The sequence below is a fragment of the Balaenoptera borealis genome (genome assembly GCF_965194805.1).
Source record: "Balaenoptera borealis genome assembly, chromosome: 16".
NCBI lineage: Eukaryota > Metazoa > Chordata > Mammalia > Artiodactyla > Balaenopteridae > Balaenoptera > Balaenoptera borealis.
In genome coordinates, this window is record NC_138872.1 from 72,156,108 (window position 1) to 72,177,829 (window position 21,722).

A 21,722-nucleotide genomic window follows, 5' to 3' on the forward strand; every position below is an offset into this window, starting at 1 on the left:
TTTAACATTCTCTCCTTGTGCATATATGTACATACAAATTGTTCAAAACAGAATATGAGATGTCATCAAAATCCTTAGCCAGAAATAAATAGTTAATCTTTAAAAAAAATAATAAATAAAATGTTAAGTAAATAATGATGTAGCTTGAATGCACATAGGGCAGAAATCACAAAAGTGCTGTGTGGATGGTAAAGCTGGGAAAACCCTGAGGCAGGTAATCAATAATGGTATCTAGGACTATGTTATTAGTATCACCTTTAAAAAGTGCTGGTTGAGGGCTTCCCTGGTGGCGCAGTGGTTGAGAGTCCGCCTGCCAATGCAGGGGACACGGGTTCGAGCCCTGGTCTGGGAGGATCCCACATGCCGCGGAGCAACTAAGCCCGTGAGCCACAACTACTGAGCGTGCGCGTCTGGAGCCTGTGCTCGGCAACAAGAGAGGCCGCGATGGTGCGAGGCCCGCGCACCACGATGAAGAGTGGCCCCTGCTCTCCGCAACTGGAGAAGGCCCTTGCGCAGAAACGAAGACACAGCACAGCCATAAATAAATAAATAAATAAATTTTTTAAAAAAAGTGCTGGTTGAAAATCAACTTTGGGTGATTCTGAAATTTTAAAAAATAGACATCTGAGAGCTGGCCTCTGAGAAAGGAGTGGGCGGATGAAGACAAGCACATAAAGGAGCCAGGAATCCTTTGGATTGTGGCAACCTGATGGGAAATTTCCATAAGCCCCTGCGGGGAAAGAGAGGTCAATCAGCTCTCCATTTCTCAGGAGGAACCCAAGAAATTGGGGAAACAGGTATTACATACAACCAGGAAATGACAAAAGAATGGAACAGAAGAGGGAGGTTTTGGAGGGTTCTCATCCTGATAGGATCCCTAGTCTTCATGTAGTTTAAGCCAGGCCCAGGCCCCTGCACCCTGGGCCATGATTTGCCCTTCCACAAAGGAAAAAGAGTGGGGCTCTACAGATCTGAACGTTCTGTAATTCCAAGAATGGTCTGGTTCCTGGAACAGCCACTTAAAGGCCTCCCAGGCAGAGGCTGTGCCAGGGAAGGCCAAGGCCAGGGAAGACCAATCAGAGGCCAGGAGTGAGGGGTGATGTGTGGAGCCTCCTGGAAAGTGTCAAAGGACCCATTACCCAGGGAGTAGCCATGTCCCGCTAGAGACACAACACTCCCCAGCCTGTTTTCTCCTTTGAAGTTGATAGACGAGAGGATAGTCTCAGCAATTGACAGGTGGGGAAACTGAGGCTCACACTGGAGTAATTGACTAGAAATTAACTAGCATCTAGGATTCCTCATTGTCAGTACATAGTTCTTCTCAGGCATATAGTCAAAAAAGGGTGTAACCCAAACTTTGAAAATCAGACAGACCTGATTTATTTTTTTATAAATATATTTATTTATTTTTTATTTTTGGCTGCGTTGGGTCTTCGCTGCTGAGTGTGGGCTTTCTCTAGTTGCAGCGAGTCAGGGCTACTCTTTGTTGTGGTACGCGGCCTTCTTATTGCGGTGGCTTCTCTTGTTGCGGAGCATGAGCTCTAGGCACGCGGGCTTCAGTAGTTGTTGCGCGCGGGCTCAGTAGTTGTGGCTCGCAGGCTCTAGAGCACAGGCTCAGTAGTTGTGGCGCACGGGCTTAGTTGCTCCGCAGCATGTGGGATCTTCCCGGACCAGTGCTTGAACCCGTGTCCCCTGCATTGGCAGGCGGATTCTTAACCACTGCGCCACCAGGGAAGCCTCAGACCGGATTTTAAAGTCCCAGCTTCTGCAGGTTGCAGCTGTGAGACTTTGGCGAAATTACTTCTCTGAACCTTGGTTTTCTGGTCTGTAAAATGGGATCAATAATACTATGCCTATTGGGTTATTGTAAGGATTAAATGGGATAATGCCTATAAAACATGCGTCACAGAGTAGTAGCCCAATGCATGGGAGCTGTTGCTATGATTTTCTGAAGCTGATGCACAGACCTGTCCTGGGCAGAGAGCTACTGCCCAGTGATGCTCCTGCCATTTGCCTCCTGAGTTCAAGAGCTGACACTGACCCTAAGGCGTGGTTCCAATCCTATCAGGGTCCCATTTGTCCCTCCTTGCATGCATGCCTTCAGCCAGGTCCTGGTAATAGAGTAGGCATCCAATAAACATGAACTGAATGAATAAATAATCTGTCATGGAAAGAGGGGTTCGAGGGAAAGTCTGAAGGAGCTGTATGCCAAAATGACTGTGAGATTCTGGGCATAGTTTTGCTGTGGGTGCCATCCCAGAGAAGGTCTCTCCCTGGGGTGGGGGCAAGGAGTCAGGTGGTGGAGGGCAAGTAGGAGAAGACTTTGAAGAGCTGAGCCTTGCAGGATGGGTGGGATTAAAAGCATCTCAGACAGAAAGGACCAGAAAACAGAAGCTTGCTCAAGGGCAGGTGGGAGAATCAGATTTCAGCTTACATTAAGGAGTGACTCTGAGAAGGAATCAGGCAACACAAAGGCAGCAATTTTCCTACCCCTAGTGGTATTCAAGCAAGCAGAGAGTATCCCAGCGTGAAGTGGGGTGAGGTTGGACTAGATGCCTTTTAACGTCCTTCCCAAGTCAGATAACAGTGTTATCTTCCTAACACAGTGTGTTCTTCCTAACACAGTCCAACTGTTATTAGGTTGGACTCAGGGGAGGCTGATGGATAAAGGTTCTTAAAGGTTCAAGCTATGCGTCTGTTACTGCTCAACAGCTGCCTTATTCCTCTGTCCATATTCTTGGGTCCCTAAGAACAATTAACTCCAAGTTTTGCAGCCTAGGAAGGGATGGGAGAAAAGGAAAAAGGCTATGCCCAGGGCTAGACTGAGGGCCACCCTTTACCCCTTGTTGCTTGCTAATTTTTTCTGATATTCACTGTCTCCTGCTTCCTTTAATAATAAAACCCTGCCCTCCCCCAGTTTTGGCTAGCACGTGGCTAAGTAGTTAAGTACTACATGTCCCAACCTCTCCTGTAGTTGGGCATGGTTATGTGTCTAAACTCTGAGCAGATGTGATGTGTTCTGCTTTTAGGTTATGGCCTTAAAAATAAATTAGTGTGGGCTTCCCTGGTGGTGCAGTGGTTAAGAATCCGCTTGCCAATGCAGGGGACATGGGTTCGAGCCCCGGTCCAGGAAGATCCCACATGCCGCGGAGCAACTAAGCCTGTGTGCCACAACTACTGAGCCTGTGCTCTAGAGCCCGCAAGCCACAACTACTGAGGCTGAGTGCTACAACTACTGAAGCCCACACGCCTAGAGACCGTGCTCCCCAACAAGAGAAGCCACCACAATGAGAAGGCCGCGTACCACAACAAAGAGTAGCCCCCACTTGCCACAACTAGAGGAAGCCTGCACGCAGCAACGAAGACCCAATGCAGCTAAAAATAAATAAATAAAATAAGTAAATTTTAAATAAATAAATAAATAAATTAGTGTGGTCTCCCCTGGTCCCTTCCCCACTCCATTTACATAAGCTGAATGCAGATGAGATGGCAGGTACTGGAGCAGCTAGGTCAGACTGCAAAGTGGTAGCCATGTTTTAAGGGTGGCAGAAAAATGAGCCAGAAGTAGCTGGAATTCCTGCCACAATGGAGCTGCCATTTTAGCCCAGGAGTACTGACCCTTGGAGCTGTTATGTAACAGAGAAAGAACTTTCTATCCTGTTTCATTTGAGTCTTCATTACAGCAACCTAAGTCTCTACCTCAATCAATACATCCTCTCAGCTCCCATCACACCTCTTATTTGCTCCACATTCTTCTGGAAGTCTGGCTCCAAGACTGATTAACACTAGGTAAGAATCTTCCTCCTCAGCTGACTTTCCAGAACCCTGTCCTGGCAGCCCACTTGGCAAAGGGACCCACCTCACACTAGAGGACAATAAGAATCCTTGAATTTGAGCCCTGAATAACTTGGGGCAAATCCCTTAATTTTTTTTCTTTTATAAATTTATTTATTTTATTTATTTATTTTTGGCTGCGTTGGCTCTTCACTGCTGCGTGCAGGCTTTCTCTAGTTGCAGCGAGCGGGGGCTACTGTTTGTTGCGGTGCTCAGGCTTCTTATTGTGGTGGCTTCTCTTGTTGCAGAGCACGGGCTCTAGGCGCATGGGCTTCTGTAGTTGTGGCATGCAGGCTCAGTAGCTGTGGCACATGGGCTTAGTTGCTCTGCGGCATGTGGGATCTTCCTGGACCGGGGCTCGAACCCGTGTCCCCTGCATTTGCAGGCAGATTCTTAACCACTGCGCCACCAGGGAAGCCCCTCCCTTAATGTTTTAAATCTCAGTTTTTGCCATTTTGCAGATGGCATCAATAAATAACATTCACTTCAAAAGGTGGTTTTATATGAATACAACATAAACAACAAGATTGTTATTCCGAAAATGGAGAGAAGCTGGGGAGGGGCCTTGTTTCATGGGCAGCGTTACAAAGAAACAGAGGAAATTCCCTTGCACCTCATAAGAAACCACAGAAACATATGCACCAAAACACATGTATACAAAAAAAAAAAAAAATGCTCACCTCTACGCCCATACAAAATTAGAAACACCCCTTCCCAGACACACAACCAAAAAAAAAAACACTCACCAAAATGCTCTCATTGGTTCATGCAAATGCAGACACTTGCAGGCAGAAATGTGTACCCAAAAAGCCACACAGAGAGAGGACAAAAACACACACACAGGCTGCAGCTGCTGTACTTTGTTTATTGTCGCTGTCACCCTGGGGAGCTCCGGTTTCTTCTTTCTTTTTGAGGGGTACCTTCATGATTCTGCCTCTCTCTATTCTCCGCCTCTTGTTCCCCATCTTGTCCTTTTTCTGGGGTCGGGGCTGCTTCGTTGGTGGCCCCTCGGAACCTCAGTCAGGTGGGCTAAGTCCTGGGGGCGGGGGCAAGCAGGCCTGGATCCCGCCCCCAGGGGCTGATTCTTCGCAGTTCTGTCTCCATCGCTGTGGGGTGTCCGTGCTCTAACCTCATCTGGGGGAAGGAAAGCATGTGGTGAAAGCACAGAGGCCTGGGTTCTAATTCTGCCTCTCCTGCTCACTTGCTCCGTGACTCCAGAGAAGGACCCTACCCTCTCTGGGCCTCAGTTTCCCTCTTTGTAAACCAAATTTTGCTCCAGTTGGAAAGGGTCTGTTTCTCCCTTTGCTCTGGTCACTAGGAAACTCAGAAGTCTCTCTCATTTTATTCTATGTTGAGACAACAATTCTTGGATCCCTCCTCCTACCCAACCTCACCCATTCAGGCCTGTCCTTTCCAGGCAGAGAGACCTCTACTGGTGCTGCGGGCGGGGCCCCCTGATGCCTTACCTCGAGTTCTGTCTCAGGGCCGTGCCCCTCGCTTTTTCCGCTCCGTGTTCTGGAGCTTGGTCACCAGCTTCCTCTCGTGCCCACCGGGGCTGTGACGGTTGGTATTGGCGGCGGCTTCTCTCTTGGTGCGACCTTTCCGGCCTCCCACTCCTGGGAACCGAGGCGAGAGTCGGTGGTGAGGTGGGCAGAGGCGTGAGCCGCAGGGGGTCCAGAGGGCAGGGGTGGAAAGAGCTTGGGTTAAAGTCGGGAGGCTGGGGGGCATCACCACGTAGCTTTAGGGCCGTCATTGTCCCTGTTTCCCCATGTGTGGAATGATGTTGCTCCTCCAGTATTCTAGGAGTGCATGTGGTCCCAGGGCTGAGTAGGACAGAGCGCACTGGATGAGGGGTTAGAAGGGGGTGACTTGAGGGGTCAAGGGAACAGGCTGGAGAAGGGTGATGTATGGGCAGGAGCCCAAGGAGGGATCCTAGTTTGGGGAGGGGGGTGGTCAGGCCGTTTGTGAGGGTGGGCATTGGAAATGGAAGGACCAGGAAGGTGGCAGGGCCAGGCCTTACCCAGGTGAGAATGAGCCAGGCTGTAGAGGTCATACTCATCCAGGTTGGGGTCTTCATCCTCTGGGCCTGGGGGCTGCCTGGATGGGCTGGCTGCTCTCGGGAAGGTGGCCATAAGGTCTGTCTGTTTGTCTCTGTCTCTCTCTCTCTCGTCTTCTAAAGCTTTGTTTGTGTCTGCTTTGCTGACACCTCCCAATTCACTGGCCCCAACTTATAAGGCCACGTCTCCTCCTCAGCCCACAGTCTGGCTCCAGCCCCTCAGGCCCTGTCTGATGCAATCTGGCCTTTTCCCAGAACCCAGCCCAGTAAACATCAGTCACGAGAGGGGAAAAGACTCGGTCCTCTGAGTCCCAGCCCCCCTTGACCCCTCCCTCTACTGGGGCTCGCCCAGCTGGGTATTTTTCCACTGAGGAGATCCCCGCCCCTCGGGGGTGGGGGGAGGTAAGAAGCAGGGTCTGGGCATAAACAGCCCTTGGGATCGAGGGCAGCAGGGAAGTGAGGGCCTCACCTGGCTGACTCCTTCCCATCCATCTCCCGCCCTCTGCCACATGCCCCTCCTGGGCTGGGGGTCATGGCCACACAGCTGACCCTCACCCCTACCCACTTCTGGCTCAGATTCAGGACCGTGGTGGCAGAACATGGAGTGAAGAATGAGCTGGGACAGGGTACAACACACTCTGTGTTATGTCATTGGTTCTCACCCTGATCGCACCCAACCCTCCTTTTTTATAAGAAACACCTTGGAAACCCCCCTTAACATCCTGAAATGGGGGTCCCTAGGTAATCTCCCACTCCTGAGAGGGAGGCTAGCAGAGTGGTTAAGCTGATTCTGGAGCCAGATGCCCTGTATTCAAACCCTTGATCCATTACATCCTGTGTGACCCTGGACAAGTCACTTTACCTCTCTGTGCCTCAGTTTTCTTCTCTATAAACTGAGGATGATAATAACGATCTACCTCATAGATTTGGGGAGAGGATCAAATGAGATAATCCATGGCACGGCACCTGCAATAGTGCCTGCTACAGTGTAAGCTGCACTATATGAGCTGATCACATAGTTTCCAAACAATTCAATATAATGCCCTCCCTGTAATGTAAAGGAGACATAGAAGGAAATTAATTTAAAATAAAATAATATGTATTTCAAACCATGGATATACTGAGGTAGAAGACACTGTGAAGTAAACAGATGTTTGTGCTCATTTAATATGAATTAAAAGAAGGGGTTTGGATAAGAAACATGGAAAAGTGGAATTTTCCTCTTTTGCCTGAAGGATCTGTGTGGGTCACATTGACCCAGAGAGGCCACACCCTGGGCTGCCCACTCATGCTTCAACTGAGGCTTCAGCACCAGGGGCAGGGAAGGAAGCAGACACAACATTCCACTTTTTTTTTTTTTTTTAACTCTGTGGTTTCCAGTGCAAGAGGACCTTCTCAGCCCAGGGCAGGTGTTAATTCCCTGCTCACATTCCCACTTTGCTGTCAGCCCATTGAAACACTGTTTCATCTCAATGTTACGTAAATTCCATTCTTCCCCGAATAATAACCCAGTAATAACCCGCTCTCATCCTCTGCAGAACAAGAAGCATAACTTCGGCTTGGTCTTCTCCCTGGCCTGAGCCAGAATTAAGTTTAGCTTCTGTTTTCCAGATTTGGGTGATTTGTGAGTTCTTTAACACCCAGGAAATGAAAGTGAACACAAGAGGACACTTGAATAAAAACAGAGTGGGGATAATAATAACAGACCAGATGATAAGAGAAAGAGGAAAATAACCATAACTTAAACAGAAATAACAAACATACTGGAACTTCCCTGGTGGTCCAGTGAGTAAGACTCCGGGATCTCAATGCCGGGGGCCTGGGTTTGCGATCCCTGGTCGGGGAACTAGATCCCGCATGCCAAAACTAAGAGTCTGCATGCTGCAACCAAGACCCGGTGCAGCCAGAAAGAAAAACAAAAAACAAAAAAAACACCAAAAACCACAAACAGACCAAGGCAATTTAAGGTGGAGAAATTAGGAAATATGGAGGTCTTGCAAAGTAGTGGGCTTTATCCCTAAGTGTAGTAGCAAAATCATTCCCTCTAGCCTGACATGAGATGGGGTGGGGTCGGGTCATTGAAATAAGTTCTTTTTTTGTTTTTGTTTTTTTAATAGCTTCGTGAATGTCTAGCAGGACAGTCCGACGTCGTACGGGTTGTGGGACTGTCCTGCTCTGACCTGAGGTCATTGTGACTACGGAGAACACGCCCACAAATTCCCGAGCTACCTCTAGGGGACGGTCTTTCGCTCATTCACTTCTGCCACCAGGACTCTGGGTTACCAGCTGCGAGATCCTGAGCCCAATTCTGAGCTTCAGTCTGCTCATCTGTAAAGGGAGAACGGCGACAGCCCCTGGTATGTGAAAGGGCTTCCTCCAGACCCGGCCCGGGGTGTACTGCTATTTCCCCCAGTCTTCGAAGAAGGAAAACCAAGGCTCAGAGAGTGACTTGCTCAAGGTCACACGGCTGGTGAGTGGTGAAGGATTCCTCCCACGGTCTACCTGACCCTAGTCCCGGGGCTCGTTCTAAGTCAGCACAGCTGACCAAACACTGGCAAAGGTTTGACAGCTGTGTGTATGGAGGCATCTGTCAGGGTTTCCTCCTTCCTCCCTTCCTCCCAAACAGTCAGTGCTTGCTTGGGACCAGGCCAGGTACTGAAGATGCACAGAACTACATACTGCGCCCTCTGGAAGCTCTGGGGCAGGTGGGTCTTCAGCAAGATTAGTGCACATTCCTATCCAAAATACCATGCATCCCCTCAGTACATTACCCTTTCATTTTACTTTCCCCATGGCATTCAGTTATTACTAATCAAAAATCTCTTTTTTATTTGTTTACTTCTCCATGATTTGTCCCCACTAGAATACAATCACTGGTTTAGTTTAGTTAGCAGTTAAAGGAGTAGGCTCTGGGACTTCCCTGGTGGCCCAATGGCTAAGATTCCACACTCCCAGTGCGGGGGGCTGGGGTTCAATCCCTGGTCGGGGAACTAAGATCCCACAAATGGCAACTAGAGAGCCCGTGCACCACAACAAAGACCCAGCGCAGCTAAAATAAATAAATAAATAAAATAATTAAAAAAATAAAGGAGTAGGCTCTGAAGCGGGACTGCCTGGGTCCAAACTTTGGTTCTACCAATTGTATGCCCTTAGACAAGTTATTTAGCCTCTCTGTGCCTTGGTTTCCTCATTTGTAAAATGAGATTAATAATTGTACCTACCTAGGAGGATTGTTGTGAGGATTAAGAGACCAGTTTTTATAAAGACTTAGCACGGTACCTAGATCATAGTAAGCGTTAAATAATGTTAGCTCTCATTATCGTTATTCATGGTAGCAGGAATCTTGTCCATCTTATCCCTGGTGCCTGGCACACAGTCAGCGCTCAATAAATGACTAGTTGAATACATAGGGCTATGCTGAGATCAATATTGTTTTTTCAGCTTTCAGATGCTCTGTTCTGAAGAAACAGAGAGGCCCAATCCTAGTCCCACAGAGGACTGTGAAGACATGCGACTGTCCTTCATGGAGCCAGGAAAGAAGGTCTCTCTGGCCTTGATCGTGCACATGCTGGAAGAATGACGTCTAGACTCTGGGGGGAGGGGCAGGCAGAGGGAGGGTGCCCAAGAGAGAAGGGACTTTGGGGAACCCATCAGCTGGACCTATAGGATCCAAAAGATGACTCAATGGGAAAAGTCAAGAGGCGTGTTTTCCATCCCCTTGCCTCCAGGTGTGGTTAGGCCATTAACCATAGGCCAGCTACAGGGAAGTTTATTTTCTTTCTGCTTATGACTATGCCTTCATGACATTCCAGGAGATTGCCAAGCATGCCTATTACAACCCAGTATGATCAGCCTGGAGTAAACACAGGGGGCTGGGGGAGCTCTCCAGAGGGCACCTAACCCAGCAGGGCATGGGGTGGGGCAGGTGGACGGGGTTGGGACAGGATCAGGGCAGACTTCCTGGAGGCAGTGCAGCTTGAACAAGAACCACTGTGAGAAAGACAGCAAGACATGCCCAACTCCAGGAGTTAAACCATCCAAGTCGGGAAAGCCTGGATAGCCTGAGGGATGTGCAGAGGTCTTTAGCTCAAAGGATCAGGAGCGTCCCTTGAAGGCAGGATATGTCATCAAGGTGAGTTGGTGACATCACTGTATACCAAGGGGACTCAAGAAGCTTCATTGAGGTGAAACAAGATACGTCTGTATGACCTTATAGCCCCAAGTCCAGAGAAACCCTCAAGCTTGGTTGCTGTGCTTGGAATTATTCTTGACTGTGTGACAACATCACCTTGAGTATAAATGGATGCAATATCGATAAGAATGTTAAATGCACGTACCCCCTGAGAAGTCTCCTATAGAAATGCTCCCAGGTCTTCCCTGGTGGCGCAGTGGTTAAGAATCTGCCTGCCAACACAGGGGACACGGGTTCGAGCCCTGGTCCGGGAAGATCCCACATGCCGCGCAGCAACTAAGCCCGCGAGCCACAACTACTGAGCCCACGTGCTGCAGCTACTGAAGCCCGTGTGCCTAGAGCCCGTGCTCCGCAACAAGAGAAGCTACTGCAACAAGAAGCCCGCGCACCGCAACGAAGAGTAGCCCCTGCTCGCCACAGCCAGAAAAAGCCCGTGCGCAGCAACAAAGACCCAACACAGCCAAAATAAATAAATAGATAAATTTATTTTAAAAAAAGAAATGCTCCCAGCCTTGTTTGTAGAGTGAAAAACAGGAAACAACTTAAGTGTCCATCGGTATCCAACTGATCAACACTCTTCTGTGAAATATTCTGTAGCCATTAAAAAGAATAAGCTATATCTCTAGCCCTGATGAGAAAGTTGTCCATAAATCATTGTTAAATGAAAGAAGTAGTCTACAGAACATCATGTATACTATAATCCAAAATTTTGCATTACATTTACTGAAATAATAGAGATAATGAGTAATACATTGTTGTCAGCATAATACAGATGACACACATTTCTCCTGGTAACTAAGGAAGATACATGACCAGATAAAACAATAGTAGAAGACTTTAGAATAAGAAATTCTATTACTGGAAGTCTCCCTAGAGATCAGCAAACCCAACCCCATTTAACAGATGAGGAAGTAAGGACCAGAGAGGCTGACATTCTCCACTCTACATATGTTAGGGCATTAACCATGTGCCAGGCACTTGCTTGGTGCTGGGACATAAAAGCAGAACATGGTACCCACACCCAACTAGGTCATAGACAGGCTAGTGTCCAACAAGGTACCATACAGTATAATAAGTAATGTGAAAAAAGCACATTCAAGCTGCAAGGTGCACCTAATCCAGACCTGTGAGTAACTCCCAGAGAAGGTCATGTGTTAGCTGTACTGGAAAGGATGAGCAGAAGTCAGATAGACCAGGAGATCGTGGAACAGTGTCCCAGGAAAGTCAAAGCGGGGAAAGTGTAGTGCATTTAGTTAACCAAAGGAGTTGGAGTACAACTTGATTTAGGAGACAATAGTCTCCCATCTCCCAGTTCAGTGCTATTTTTTAAGTACTACCTGTCTCTCTAAGTCTATTGACAAATATATGATGATTCAGCACATCTGTCAATTTTCTCACATAGAGAAAATAAAACACACATAGCTCATGCTTACCCAGGTGTACACATTAAGATTTTCCAAACCCTGTTGCTTAAAATGTCTTTTTATTTTATTTTTAAATTTATTTTATTGAGGTATAGTTGATTTACAATGTTGTGTCAGTTTCTGGTATACGACAAAGTGATTCAGTTATTTATATACATGTATTCATTTTCATATTCTTTTCCATTATGGTTTATTACAGGATACTGAATATAGTTCCCTGTGCTAATACAGTAGGACCTTGTTGTTTATCCATCCTATATATAATAATCTGCATCTGCTAATCCCAAACTCCCAATCCATCCCCCCCACCCCCCTTGGCAACCACAAGTCTGTCTCTATGTCTGTGAGTCTGCTTCTGTCTCTGTTTTGTAGATAAGTTAATTTGGGTCAGTTTTTTAAAAAATATTTATTTATTTATTTAAAAAAATTTTTGCCTACGTCTCTTAGTTGCGGCACGCGGGATATTTGTTGTGGCATGTGGGCCCTTTGTTGCGACGCACGGGCTTCTCTCTAGTTGTGGTGTGCTGGTTGGTTTTCTGTCTCTAGTTGAGGCGCGCAGGCTTAGTTGCCCCGAGGCATGTGGGATCTTAGTTCCCAGACCAGGGATCGAACCCACGTCCCCTTCATTGGAAGGCGGATTCTTTACAACTGGACCACCAGGGAGGTCCCTGGGTCATATTTTAGATTCCACATGTAAGTGATATTATATGGTATTTGTCTTTCTCTATCTGGCTTACTTCACTTAGTATAATATGGTAATCTCTAGGTCCATCCATGTTGCTGCAGACAGCATTATTTCATTCTTTTTTACAGCTGAGTAGTACTCCATTGTGAAGCATTCCATTGTGATAAATATATATGTATATATCTCTCAATATCACATCTTCTTTATCCATTCATCTGTCGATGGGACACTTAGGTTGTTTCCATGTCTTAGCTATTGTGAATAGTGCTGCTATGAACATAGGGGTGCATGTATCTTTTCAAATTAGACTTTTGTCTGGATATATGCCCAGGAGTGGGATTGCTGGATCATATGGCAACTTTGCTCTTAGTTTTTTGAGGAACCTCCATACTGTTCTCCATAGTGGCTGTACCAATTTACATTCCCACCAACAGTGTAGGAGTGTTCCCTTTTCTCCATATCCTCTCCAGCACTTATTGTTTGTGGACTTTTTAATGCTGGCCATTCTGACTGCTGTGGTACCAGTGGTACCTCATTGTAGTTTTGATTTGCCTGAAATGTCTTCTTAGAGGAATAATCACTTCATAGTATAGACTTCCATTTAAGCTAAAATTTTTATATCAATCAGGTCGTGCCATAGAGCTCTTAAATGCGGAAGGGACGATAAGGGGTCCCTTTGTCAGTGGCGGGAGGGGGCAATGGGAGCAGCCTGACACTCTAGTGCAGTCAATAAAGGGGTCATTGTCTGTGAACTGACCTAAATCATCTACTTTTTTTTTAAAATTTATCTTTGGCTGTGTTGAGTCCTTGTTGCTGCGCGCGAGCTTCCTCTAGTTGTGGTGAGTGGGGGCTCTTCTTCGTTGCGGTGCGCAGGCTTCTCATTGCGGTGGCTTCTCTTGTTGTGGAGCACGGGCTCTAGGCACACGGGCTTCAGTAATTGCAGCAGGCGGGCTCAGTAGTTGCAGTGAGTGGGCTCTAGGGCACGCATACTCAGCAGTTGGGGCACATGGGCTCAGTTGCTCTGTGGCATGTGGGATCTTCCCGGACCAGGGCTCGAACCCGTGTCCCCTGCATTGGCAGGCGGGTTCTTAACCACTGCGCCACCAGGGAAGCCCAAAAGGAAATTTTTGAGTCAGTTTATTTCGTCCCTTTTCCTCCACTGGGTTCCGTGCATACTATGCCACCTTCTGGTCATGATGTTTTTTTTTTTGTCTGTGTCAAAGAAAACCACCATTAAATGTGAATACAGTAGTTACAATATCTCCCACCTGCCTGCCACATGAGGTCAGGTTGAAGAGAGAGCTTTTTGTTTTGCTTAAGTGGGTGATGGGTGAGCATGAACAGGGACAACCTGAGAGATTGGAGGCTGGCTTTACATAGAAGGTGCCTGAAGCAACCATGTAAAAAGCCAATCCTGAAGGGGGAGAAACCAAAGAGCAGAGAGGGATGTGAGCATGGCCCTCAGCAGTGGAACTCTGTGTCAAGGGAGGAATTCGTAAAGGGATTGTTAGGAAAGTATGGTATGTAACTCTCTCCACATGCCCTCAAGAGACCGAAAGTGAAGGTTGCTGTAACTTTTCAAGGCTCTTTGGAAAAGCATTTCAGATGTGATGCTCTGAAGTGATGAGACTTAACGGATAGACGAAGAAGGCCCAGATTTCTTTGCCATGCTGTAGCTTTCTCGCAGGAAGGAACTATGCTGCCCAGACAAAGGGAGTGTTCTGGTCAGTTCCACAGTGCTAACTTTCTCCTATATAAGAGTACCTGATACGTAGTAAGTGCCCAACAAATGTGAACTGTTATTATTTTTATACTGCAGACACTTAGTGATGGATTGAATATGGGCTGGAAGGGAAAACGTGATATCAAGGGTAACTCCCAGCTGCCGGCTTGGGCCATTGTTGCCAAGTGGAAGGTAAGAAAATGAAAACTGAGGACAGATGATTCTTTTGAGAAATCTGGATGTGGAGGGGAAGACAGAGCTACCTCTTACAATATGGGCAACACTCTAAAACACTTTTAAAAATTAATCAAGTAAAAAAAAAAAAATTAATCAAGTGATACATGTTTATTGTAGGAAACATAAGAAATTAAAGTCAAACAAACAAAGAGTTGTGAGCGCCAAATCTCCCCTGAGGAGACTCTGAAGTTGGTATTTGACATTCAGGAGAAATAGCTTCTGAGACTCCTACAAACACGAAAATGTGAAATACTTGCTAGCATAAGCCTCATAAAATGCAGGATATAAAGCTGAGACTGGGTAGATGGTCATGCCATTTATTGAGAGACCACAGAAAGAAAAGCAAGCTTGCAGGAAGAAAATGATGCATTAAGTTTTGGGCTGAAACAGTTTGTGTTGATGTCTGAGATTCTTCTAATGAATAAAAAAATATTGAAGGCCTATTATATACCAGGCACTATGCTAGGTAGCTGGAATACATAGGCGACTAAAACAGATGATCCTGACTTTATTGAGCTGGCAAGTGTATCAAATAATCGAAAAAATATATAATTATAAACTTTGGTAGGGGTTATGCAAGAAATTACAAGATGCTAGGATGTAGACCATTGTAGTTAAATACTTGCTCACCCAACTGTAGTACATTCCTGGGAAGATTCCCTAAAAGCATGATTGCTGGGTCTACAGATCTGCTTGTTTCTATTTGTTTTTAAAGAATTTAAAAATAAACTTTATTTTTTGGAGCAGTTTTAGGTTTCCAGCAAAATTGAGGCAGAAAGTACAGAGAATTCTCATATGCCCACTGCTCCCACTTCAATCAACAATCTGCTCGTTTAAAAAAAGTATTATTGTTTTATAGAGGCTTTGGGGAATGGGAGAGGATACTGAAAACACACAAGGACCCTGGTTTGGTAAAATAAGGTTCAGTTGAGTCGGGAACAGTGTGTAAAGTGAAAACTACATTTCCCAAGGGGCAGCGCGGCATGTCACAGAGGAAGACGGCGCATGCGTAGAGGGGTCCTCCGCGCTGCGCCCAAGCTCATAAAAGGCAAAAAGCGTGTGTGGTTTTCGCCCTGCCGCGAATCTTCGAACGCAAGCGCGTTGTTATCCGCAGACTTTGAAAAGCATTCGAGGGACCGCGCGCCTGCTCCCGCCGTCGCAGTTTCTAGCGCGACGTGCTTGTTCCACCCGTGGCTCGGTAGGTGGGTATGGGTCGCGGTCTGGGACACCCCCACCGCTTCGCCCACCCAGCCCGGAGAATGGCGGGAGCGGAGGGCTGAGGGTCCCCATTCCCGGGCCTTGCTGAGGCGGCTCTTGAGGGGCGGTGCGCATGCGCCCTGGGTGGGGCGAGGCGGGGCGCAGGGAGGGAGGGCTGGCGCAGACCTTCTGTAAGGTCTGCGCTTGCGCCCGCCCGCCTTGCGAGGGTGGGAAGCCGCCGCACGTGGTGCTTGGCGTGGTGGCCGGGTGAGGTGGGGTACCCAACACAGGTGCGAGAAGACGAGGGCAGAGGATGGGCCCCGAACCTAGACAGCTTCTATTATTTGCTCAAGATGTGCCCATCTTAACCAAACAACCTCATTCTTCCTTCACATTCCTCCCGGTGGCTCATCTCTTTGCCCCTGTTTGCAGCCAAAATTTCAACCTGTATTCACCAGCACCTTTCCTCCTCCAAACCCACTCCATTCAGGCCTTGGCCCCCACCCCTCCACTGCAGTAGCGCCTTGTCAAAGCCACCAGTCATCTCTAGGTCGCCAAATTCAGTGTTAAGTTAGTTCTGAGACCCCTAGCAGTATTTGATGCAGTTAGTCACTGCCTTTAATGGAAACGCGTTTTTTGTTTGCCTGGTGGAACATTCTCGTCTTTAGCTTCAGCTCTCTCTGACTTCTCTGCTGATTCTTGCTCCTCTTCCTTACTTTTAATGGTTGTACTGCCCCAAAGCGTCATCCTAGATCTCTGCTCAGTGTTCATTTCCTGGGCTTTAAATATAAATACCGTGTACTGTGCTTAACTCTCAAATTTCTGTCTTCAAGTCATTGCTCTTCCTGAAATTTTGAGTTTTACCTTTCGCCTTGCTCAGTTTTCTCTTTCTTCCAGTTGCTTAGGCCAAGCACCTTGAGTTATTGTAGGTGTCTTTTGCTTCCTCTCTCTCCTCCTGCATCAGTCAGCACATATTTATCCTTGAGGCTTTGAAGTTTCAGTCCTGGGTGTCCAGTTGTAGGTATGTTTGGTATTTGGTCAGTCCTTTCTGCCTGAGAATTTCTGTTTTCATTTTTGGCGTTCTCTGTCATTATTTATTCAGATTTAGCCATTTATGTATTCTGATCCATCCCTTTTAGAGTGTTTATTTCACCTACAAGTAAGTTTACCAAACTGTTTAATATCTGTGTTCCTTTCTGGACTGTAAGTTTCCTAAGGTCAAGGCAGGGACTGTTTGTCTCATTCACTGCTGTATACCCCTCATGCCTGGCACAGAGTAGGTGCTTGATAAATGTTAATGAATGAATGAATGAATGAATTTACAAAGGGAAAGTACCTTTTCTCCATAGGTGGTAGGTAGACAATCCCTCTTAAGAGGGTATTGGTTACAACTAATTTGTTTTCTGGGGTCAGGGAGGAGAAGATATTGAACAGCCCAGCTTCAGAATTGTTGCAGTGTTTCTAAGAGGCTTCCAGGATTCAGTTCAGTTCTGCAGTCTATCTTGAGGACTTGGTAGGTGCCAGGCCCTGTGCTAGTTGCTGGGAATATAAAGAAATAAAATTGCATCCCTCTCTTCTAAGAGGTGTGGCAGGAGAGACAAGTGAAACAATTTGTCTCCGGGTGTATGTGTGACAGGTGCCAGAACGGAAGTTGGTGTACCGTGTTTTGGAAGTTTCTGGAAGTTTTGGTTGCCCTTGGCATCAGGGCAGATGAGAGGGGCCTGGGACAGCCAGATCTCCCTGCCAGTTGTTTCTGGCTATAAGCAGCTTTGTCCTTCTATCCTAGTATGCCATACAAATATTGTGTTCTAGTGCCATGGTGTGAAAAAGGTTGGCAAATACTGCTGTAAAAGTGTTAATTTTGCTGCCATTTGATTTGGACCCTGAAAAACGAGTAAATTTGAGAGATCCAGAGGGGAAGAGGGGGAAGGATCAAAGGCATTTCAGGCAGGCATAACAGAAGCATAAAAGTCTGTGCTTGTTTGAGGCTGGGGCCCTGGGATTTTTCGGCGTGGGTATTGTAGGTCAGTTGAGAGGTGCCCTCCAGGATCTGAAGCAATGCCATGGAGGTGTTTGGTAAACCAGAGTGTCCATTTTATAAATACCTGGCCCACCACAAGGCACCCTTTTCTCAGTGGGTAGGTCCAATTAGAGTCCATAGTTTTAGAGACCAATTTTCTGGAGCTAGAAGCAGGGATGTTAAGTCAAAGTCCTTTTTTTCTGATTTCTAAATTTATATACAAAGATTCTTACAAAGGTTTTAAAAATGAAATCTCACTTGGAATTTTGATGAGTCATCTGCCTTGGAAAAAATACCCAATTTATGTCACTTCAGGATTTGTGGTCACTGTATCTGTGGAGAGGAAGGTAGAATGGTGAACACTGAACCAGTGGGAGTTGGATGTTGATACTAAGTTGTTTGAGCCCTTAAGGCTTAGGTTGCAGAGTCAGACAAATATGAATTTGAATCCCACCTCTGCCACTTATTTTTTGCGTTTTCTTGGTAAAGTCATTTATTTCTCCAAGACTCAAGTTTCCTCAGTGCTATGAACAGTACTTTGCAGGATTGTTAAATAGGATAATCCACGCAAGAGTGCTTAGCACATGGTAGGTAATCAGGAATAGCTGTCATTGTTACCTTTATTTTCCTACCTCTTTTTTTTTCAGATGGCACAATGAATCACTGTCTTTCTGGTGATACTTTCAGTGTAATCATAATAACCTAACAGTTGATTGGCAGTTTACAGTAGACAAATTGCTTCTACTTCCATGACCTCTTTTGCTATTGAATATGCTGAAGTTGTGACAAAACTTAGAATTGGGAGAAAGAGCATAGATTTTATAGTTTGCAGTCTTGCAATCCCAGCTCAACTACCTGTATTTCCTGAGTTACCAGCATAACTTAACCTGTCTGAACTTCAGTTTCCCCAGCTGTAAAGAAGGTGGGCTTGTAGCATTGATGTAGGTTTAAAGGAGAATCACCTGTGTAAGCTTCAGTACAGAAGCATGGTAGGTACTGGGGGGGTAAGTGGAAATCATCGTCTTAATTTTTAAAAAAAAACTAATTGATTAATGTAGCTTCTTACTGATGGTGGCTAAATTGAGGGTATGGGATCTGAGTGTAGGGCCTTAGATGCTTTGCTTCCCTTTGACTCATAACAAAGCTTTTATTGTCTTGAGTCCTGTGGGATTCTTTTTAGAGTGGTTTAAGTATAGGATGTTTGCATTTGTTTATATGAGGCCTTGGCTGCTAGTAGAGGGTCAGAGAATAGTTTTAAGCTGGGTGTTTAGCAGCTGATATGTGCTTTCCACCTGAAGCCTTTGTCCCCAAGAATTACCTCTTTTTAGTCAAACTTCCCAGTTGCAGGTAACAAAAAGGTAACCCAAACTAGTCTAAGCAGAAAAGGAGTATCTATTGACTGTATCTGGAGTCTTGGGTGCATCAGCTTCAGGCATGGCTGTATCCAGAAGCCTAAATTATGTCACCAGTATTTTCTGTGTCTTCTCAGCTCTGCTTTCGTCCATGTTGATTTCTCCCTCAGGCAGGTAAAAGCCTCCATCGGTTCCAGGCTTCCATGCTACTCTTTTTTTTAAACATCTTTATTGGAGTATAATTGCTTTTTTTTTTTTTAAACATCTTTATTGGAGTATAATTGCTTTACAATGGTGTGTTAGTTTCTGCTGTATAACAAAGTGAATCAGCTATATGTGTACATATATCCCCATATCTCCTTCCTCTTGCGGCTCCCCCCCACCCTCCCTATCCCACCCCTCTAGGCGGTCACAAAGCACCGAGCTGATCTACTTGTGCTGTGCGCTGCTTCCCACTAGCTAGCTATCTGTTTTACATTTGGTAGTGTATATCTGTCCATGCCACTCTCTCACTTCATCCCAGCTTCCCCTTCCCCCTCCCCATGTCCTCAGGTCCATTCTCTGCGTCTGCGTCTTTATTCCTGTCCTGCCCCTAGGTTCTTCAGAACCATTTTTTTTTTAGATTCCATATATATGTGTTAGCATACGGTATTTGTTTTTCTCTTCTGACTTCACTCTGTATGACAGGCTCTAGGTCCATCCACCTCACTACAAATAACTCAATTTCGTTTCTTTTTATGGCTGGGTAATATTCCATTGTATATATGTGCCACATCTTCTTTATCCATTCATCTGTCGATGGACACTTAGGTTGCTTCCATGTCCTGGCTATTGTAAATAGAGCTGCAATGAACATTGTGGTACATGACTCTTTTTGAATTATGGTTTTTCTCAGGGTATATGCCCAGTAGTGGGATTGCTGGGTCATATTCCATGCTACTCTTAACCAACAGAAAGAGGTTATCTTTTTGCAGATAGCTCTAGCAAAAGATCTGAAATTGATTTTGCCTAGATTTGGGTCACATATCTCTTCCTGAAGCAGTCATGGTGGTCAGGGAGAATATAATATTTTCATGGGCCCAGGTGGTATACCCAGCCTTGGAGCCAAAGTGAGGGGTGGTTTCCCAAAGGGAAATTCAGAGTGCTATTACCAGACCTAAATATTTACTTAAGAAAAATGAATATGTGTCTTTAAAAAGAATCACATATGACTGCTCATAGCAGTTTTATTCATAATGGCCAAAAGTGGAAATAGATGCTGTTCAGAGAGAACAGGTTAAACAAACCAGTTTATTCATACAATAGATGCAACTCAGCAATAGAAAGAAACAAACTCCTGATACACACAGCAACACAGATGAATCTCAAAACACATTAAGTGAAAGAATCCAGACACTAAAGAATATGGATGGCATGATTATATTTCTATGAAATTCTGGAATAGGCATAACTAGTCTGTAGTGGAAAATATCAGAACAGTGGTTCCCCTTGTGGGTAGAAATAGAAAGTGTGGCCATCTGAGTGGAAAAAAGAGGGTTCTAGGACCCAGAAGGTTTAGGGTACTGGGCCTTGCTTCAGAATTCATAAGAATTCTGAAATTTATAGGAATTGCGTAACCTCTTCTTGGTTTGAGACTAATGCTGAGATCAACTGGGACCCTTGGACTCAGATAATGGGCAGCTTGGGCTGAACATTCAGTTTCCTCCCAGCTGGGAGCTGCCTGAACTTTCAGTTAGATGTGGTCCTGAGTCTGCATTCCGGCTTTGCACCACCAGGCTTAATGTCCTCAGAGTGGAGAGCCACAGAAACCTTTGCCTCTACTGAGAATGTGTTTTCTGGGGAAGTTCAAGTTCACAGCTGACTGGATCCAGAGATAGCAGTAGTTTATTGGAAAATCATAAAATGAGTCGGTTTTCCCAGGCAGGGCGCACCCAGTAGGCAAAGCTTAAGCAAGAGAGGGCCCTTAAATGGTGGGGGCAGTGATTGCTTCCCCAGACTTGGGATGCGTCAGTGTTTTCTGTTCCTTGTGCCTTTGACTGCTTTGCTCAACTTAACACAGTCCCTGTCTTTTTTCCTGGCAGTCCCCTGACCCACATCTACAGACAAGGAGGAGGCAGCTCGTATCTACTAAGTGCACGCTCTGTGCCAGACACTGTCTATCACCTTACTTGTGTGGTTAGTCCTCAAGTGGGTGCTCTGGTTTTTATAGAGACTCAGAAAGGTTAGAGAACTCTCCCAGGGTGAGAACTTTATAGCTGTTCTGTCCCCATTCCTCTCCTTGGAACACTTCTAAAATATGCCTGTCAGTTCATTACCCTGATGGCGTATTGCAGGCAATCACGAGGGGAAACAACCAACACACTTACAACCATTCTGTACCTAGGCAGCCATTCTGTTTTTCACTTTCAGTGCAGTATTCAATAAATTACACGAGGGGACTTCCCTGGCGGTCCAGTAGTTAAGACTCCACGCTTCCAATGCAGGGGATGCGGGTTCAATCCCTGATTGGAGAACTACGATCCCACATGCCGTGCAGTGTTGCAAAAAAAAAAAAAAAATTAAATTAAAAATAAAAAAAATTTTTTTTAAATAAATAAATTACATGAGATAGTCACTTTATTGTAAATAGACTTTGGGTTAGACAGTTTTGCCCAACTGTAGGCTAATACTGTAAGTGTTCTGGGCACGTCTAAGGTAGGCGAAGCTAAGCTATGACGTTCAATAGGTTAGGTGTATTAAGTGCATTCTCAACTTATGATATTTTCAACTTATAGTGGGTTGATCGGAACATAACTCCATGGTAAGTCAAGGATCTGTATATTACATATACAGAAGGTATCATACAAAATGAAAATCATTGTAGGTTGCTGGGATTTGCTTTAAGATATTCTTTGATGTTGTTGACTTTTTTTTTTTATCACCTAAATTAGGAAAAAATGGAAATAGAGGTGTGACCAAAGTACTTTGGAGAGCCAGGGGAGTTTCTGACTGCCTCGCTGGTT

General features: G+C 45.8%; 2 protein-coding genes and 1 long non-coding RNA gene across 4 annotated transcripts in view; 2 read left to right on the top strand and 1 right to left on the bottom strand.

Moving 5' to 3' along the window:
* Window positions 1-4,679: 4,679 nt before the first annotated feature.
* On the bottom strand, window positions 4,680-6,142 carry NUPR1 (nuclear protein 1, transcriptional regulator). Its single transcript, XM_082359782.1, has 3 exons — window positions 5,855-6,142; window positions 5,301-5,450; window positions 4,680-4,968 (listed from the first exon to the last, which is right to left on the bottom strand). The coding sequence occupies exons 1-2, from the start codon at window positions 5,964-5,966 to the stop codon at window positions 5,314-5,316; spliced, it is 249 nt and encodes an 82-aa protein (XP_082215908.1). The 5' UTR covers window positions 5,967-6,142; the 3' UTR covers window positions 4,680-4,968; window positions 5,301-5,313.
* Window positions 5,357-14,221, top strand: LOC309613215. The gene is made up of 3 exons (XR_014235587.1): window positions 5,357-5,480; window positions 8,008-8,360; window positions 9,332-14,221. It is a non-coding gene; the product is annotated as an uncharacterized lncRNA (long non-coding RNA).
* Window positions 14,222-15,154: 933 nt separating this feature from the next.
* SGF29 (SAGA complex associated factor 29) overlaps window positions 15,155-21,722 on the top strand; it is a 28,040-nt gene continuing 21,472 nt past the window's right edge. Inside the window, exon 1 of one of the 2 annotated variants that reach the window (XM_082359771.1) lies at window positions 15,155-15,349. In XM_082359771.1, coding sequence (XP_082215897.1) covers window positions 15,157-15,349 — 193 coding nt within the window. In that variant the 5' untranslated portion in view covers window positions 15,155-15,156. Of the gene's footprint in view, window positions 15,354-21,722 lie in introns of both variants that reach the window. The other variant, XM_082359772.1, reaches the window with a different exon arrangement.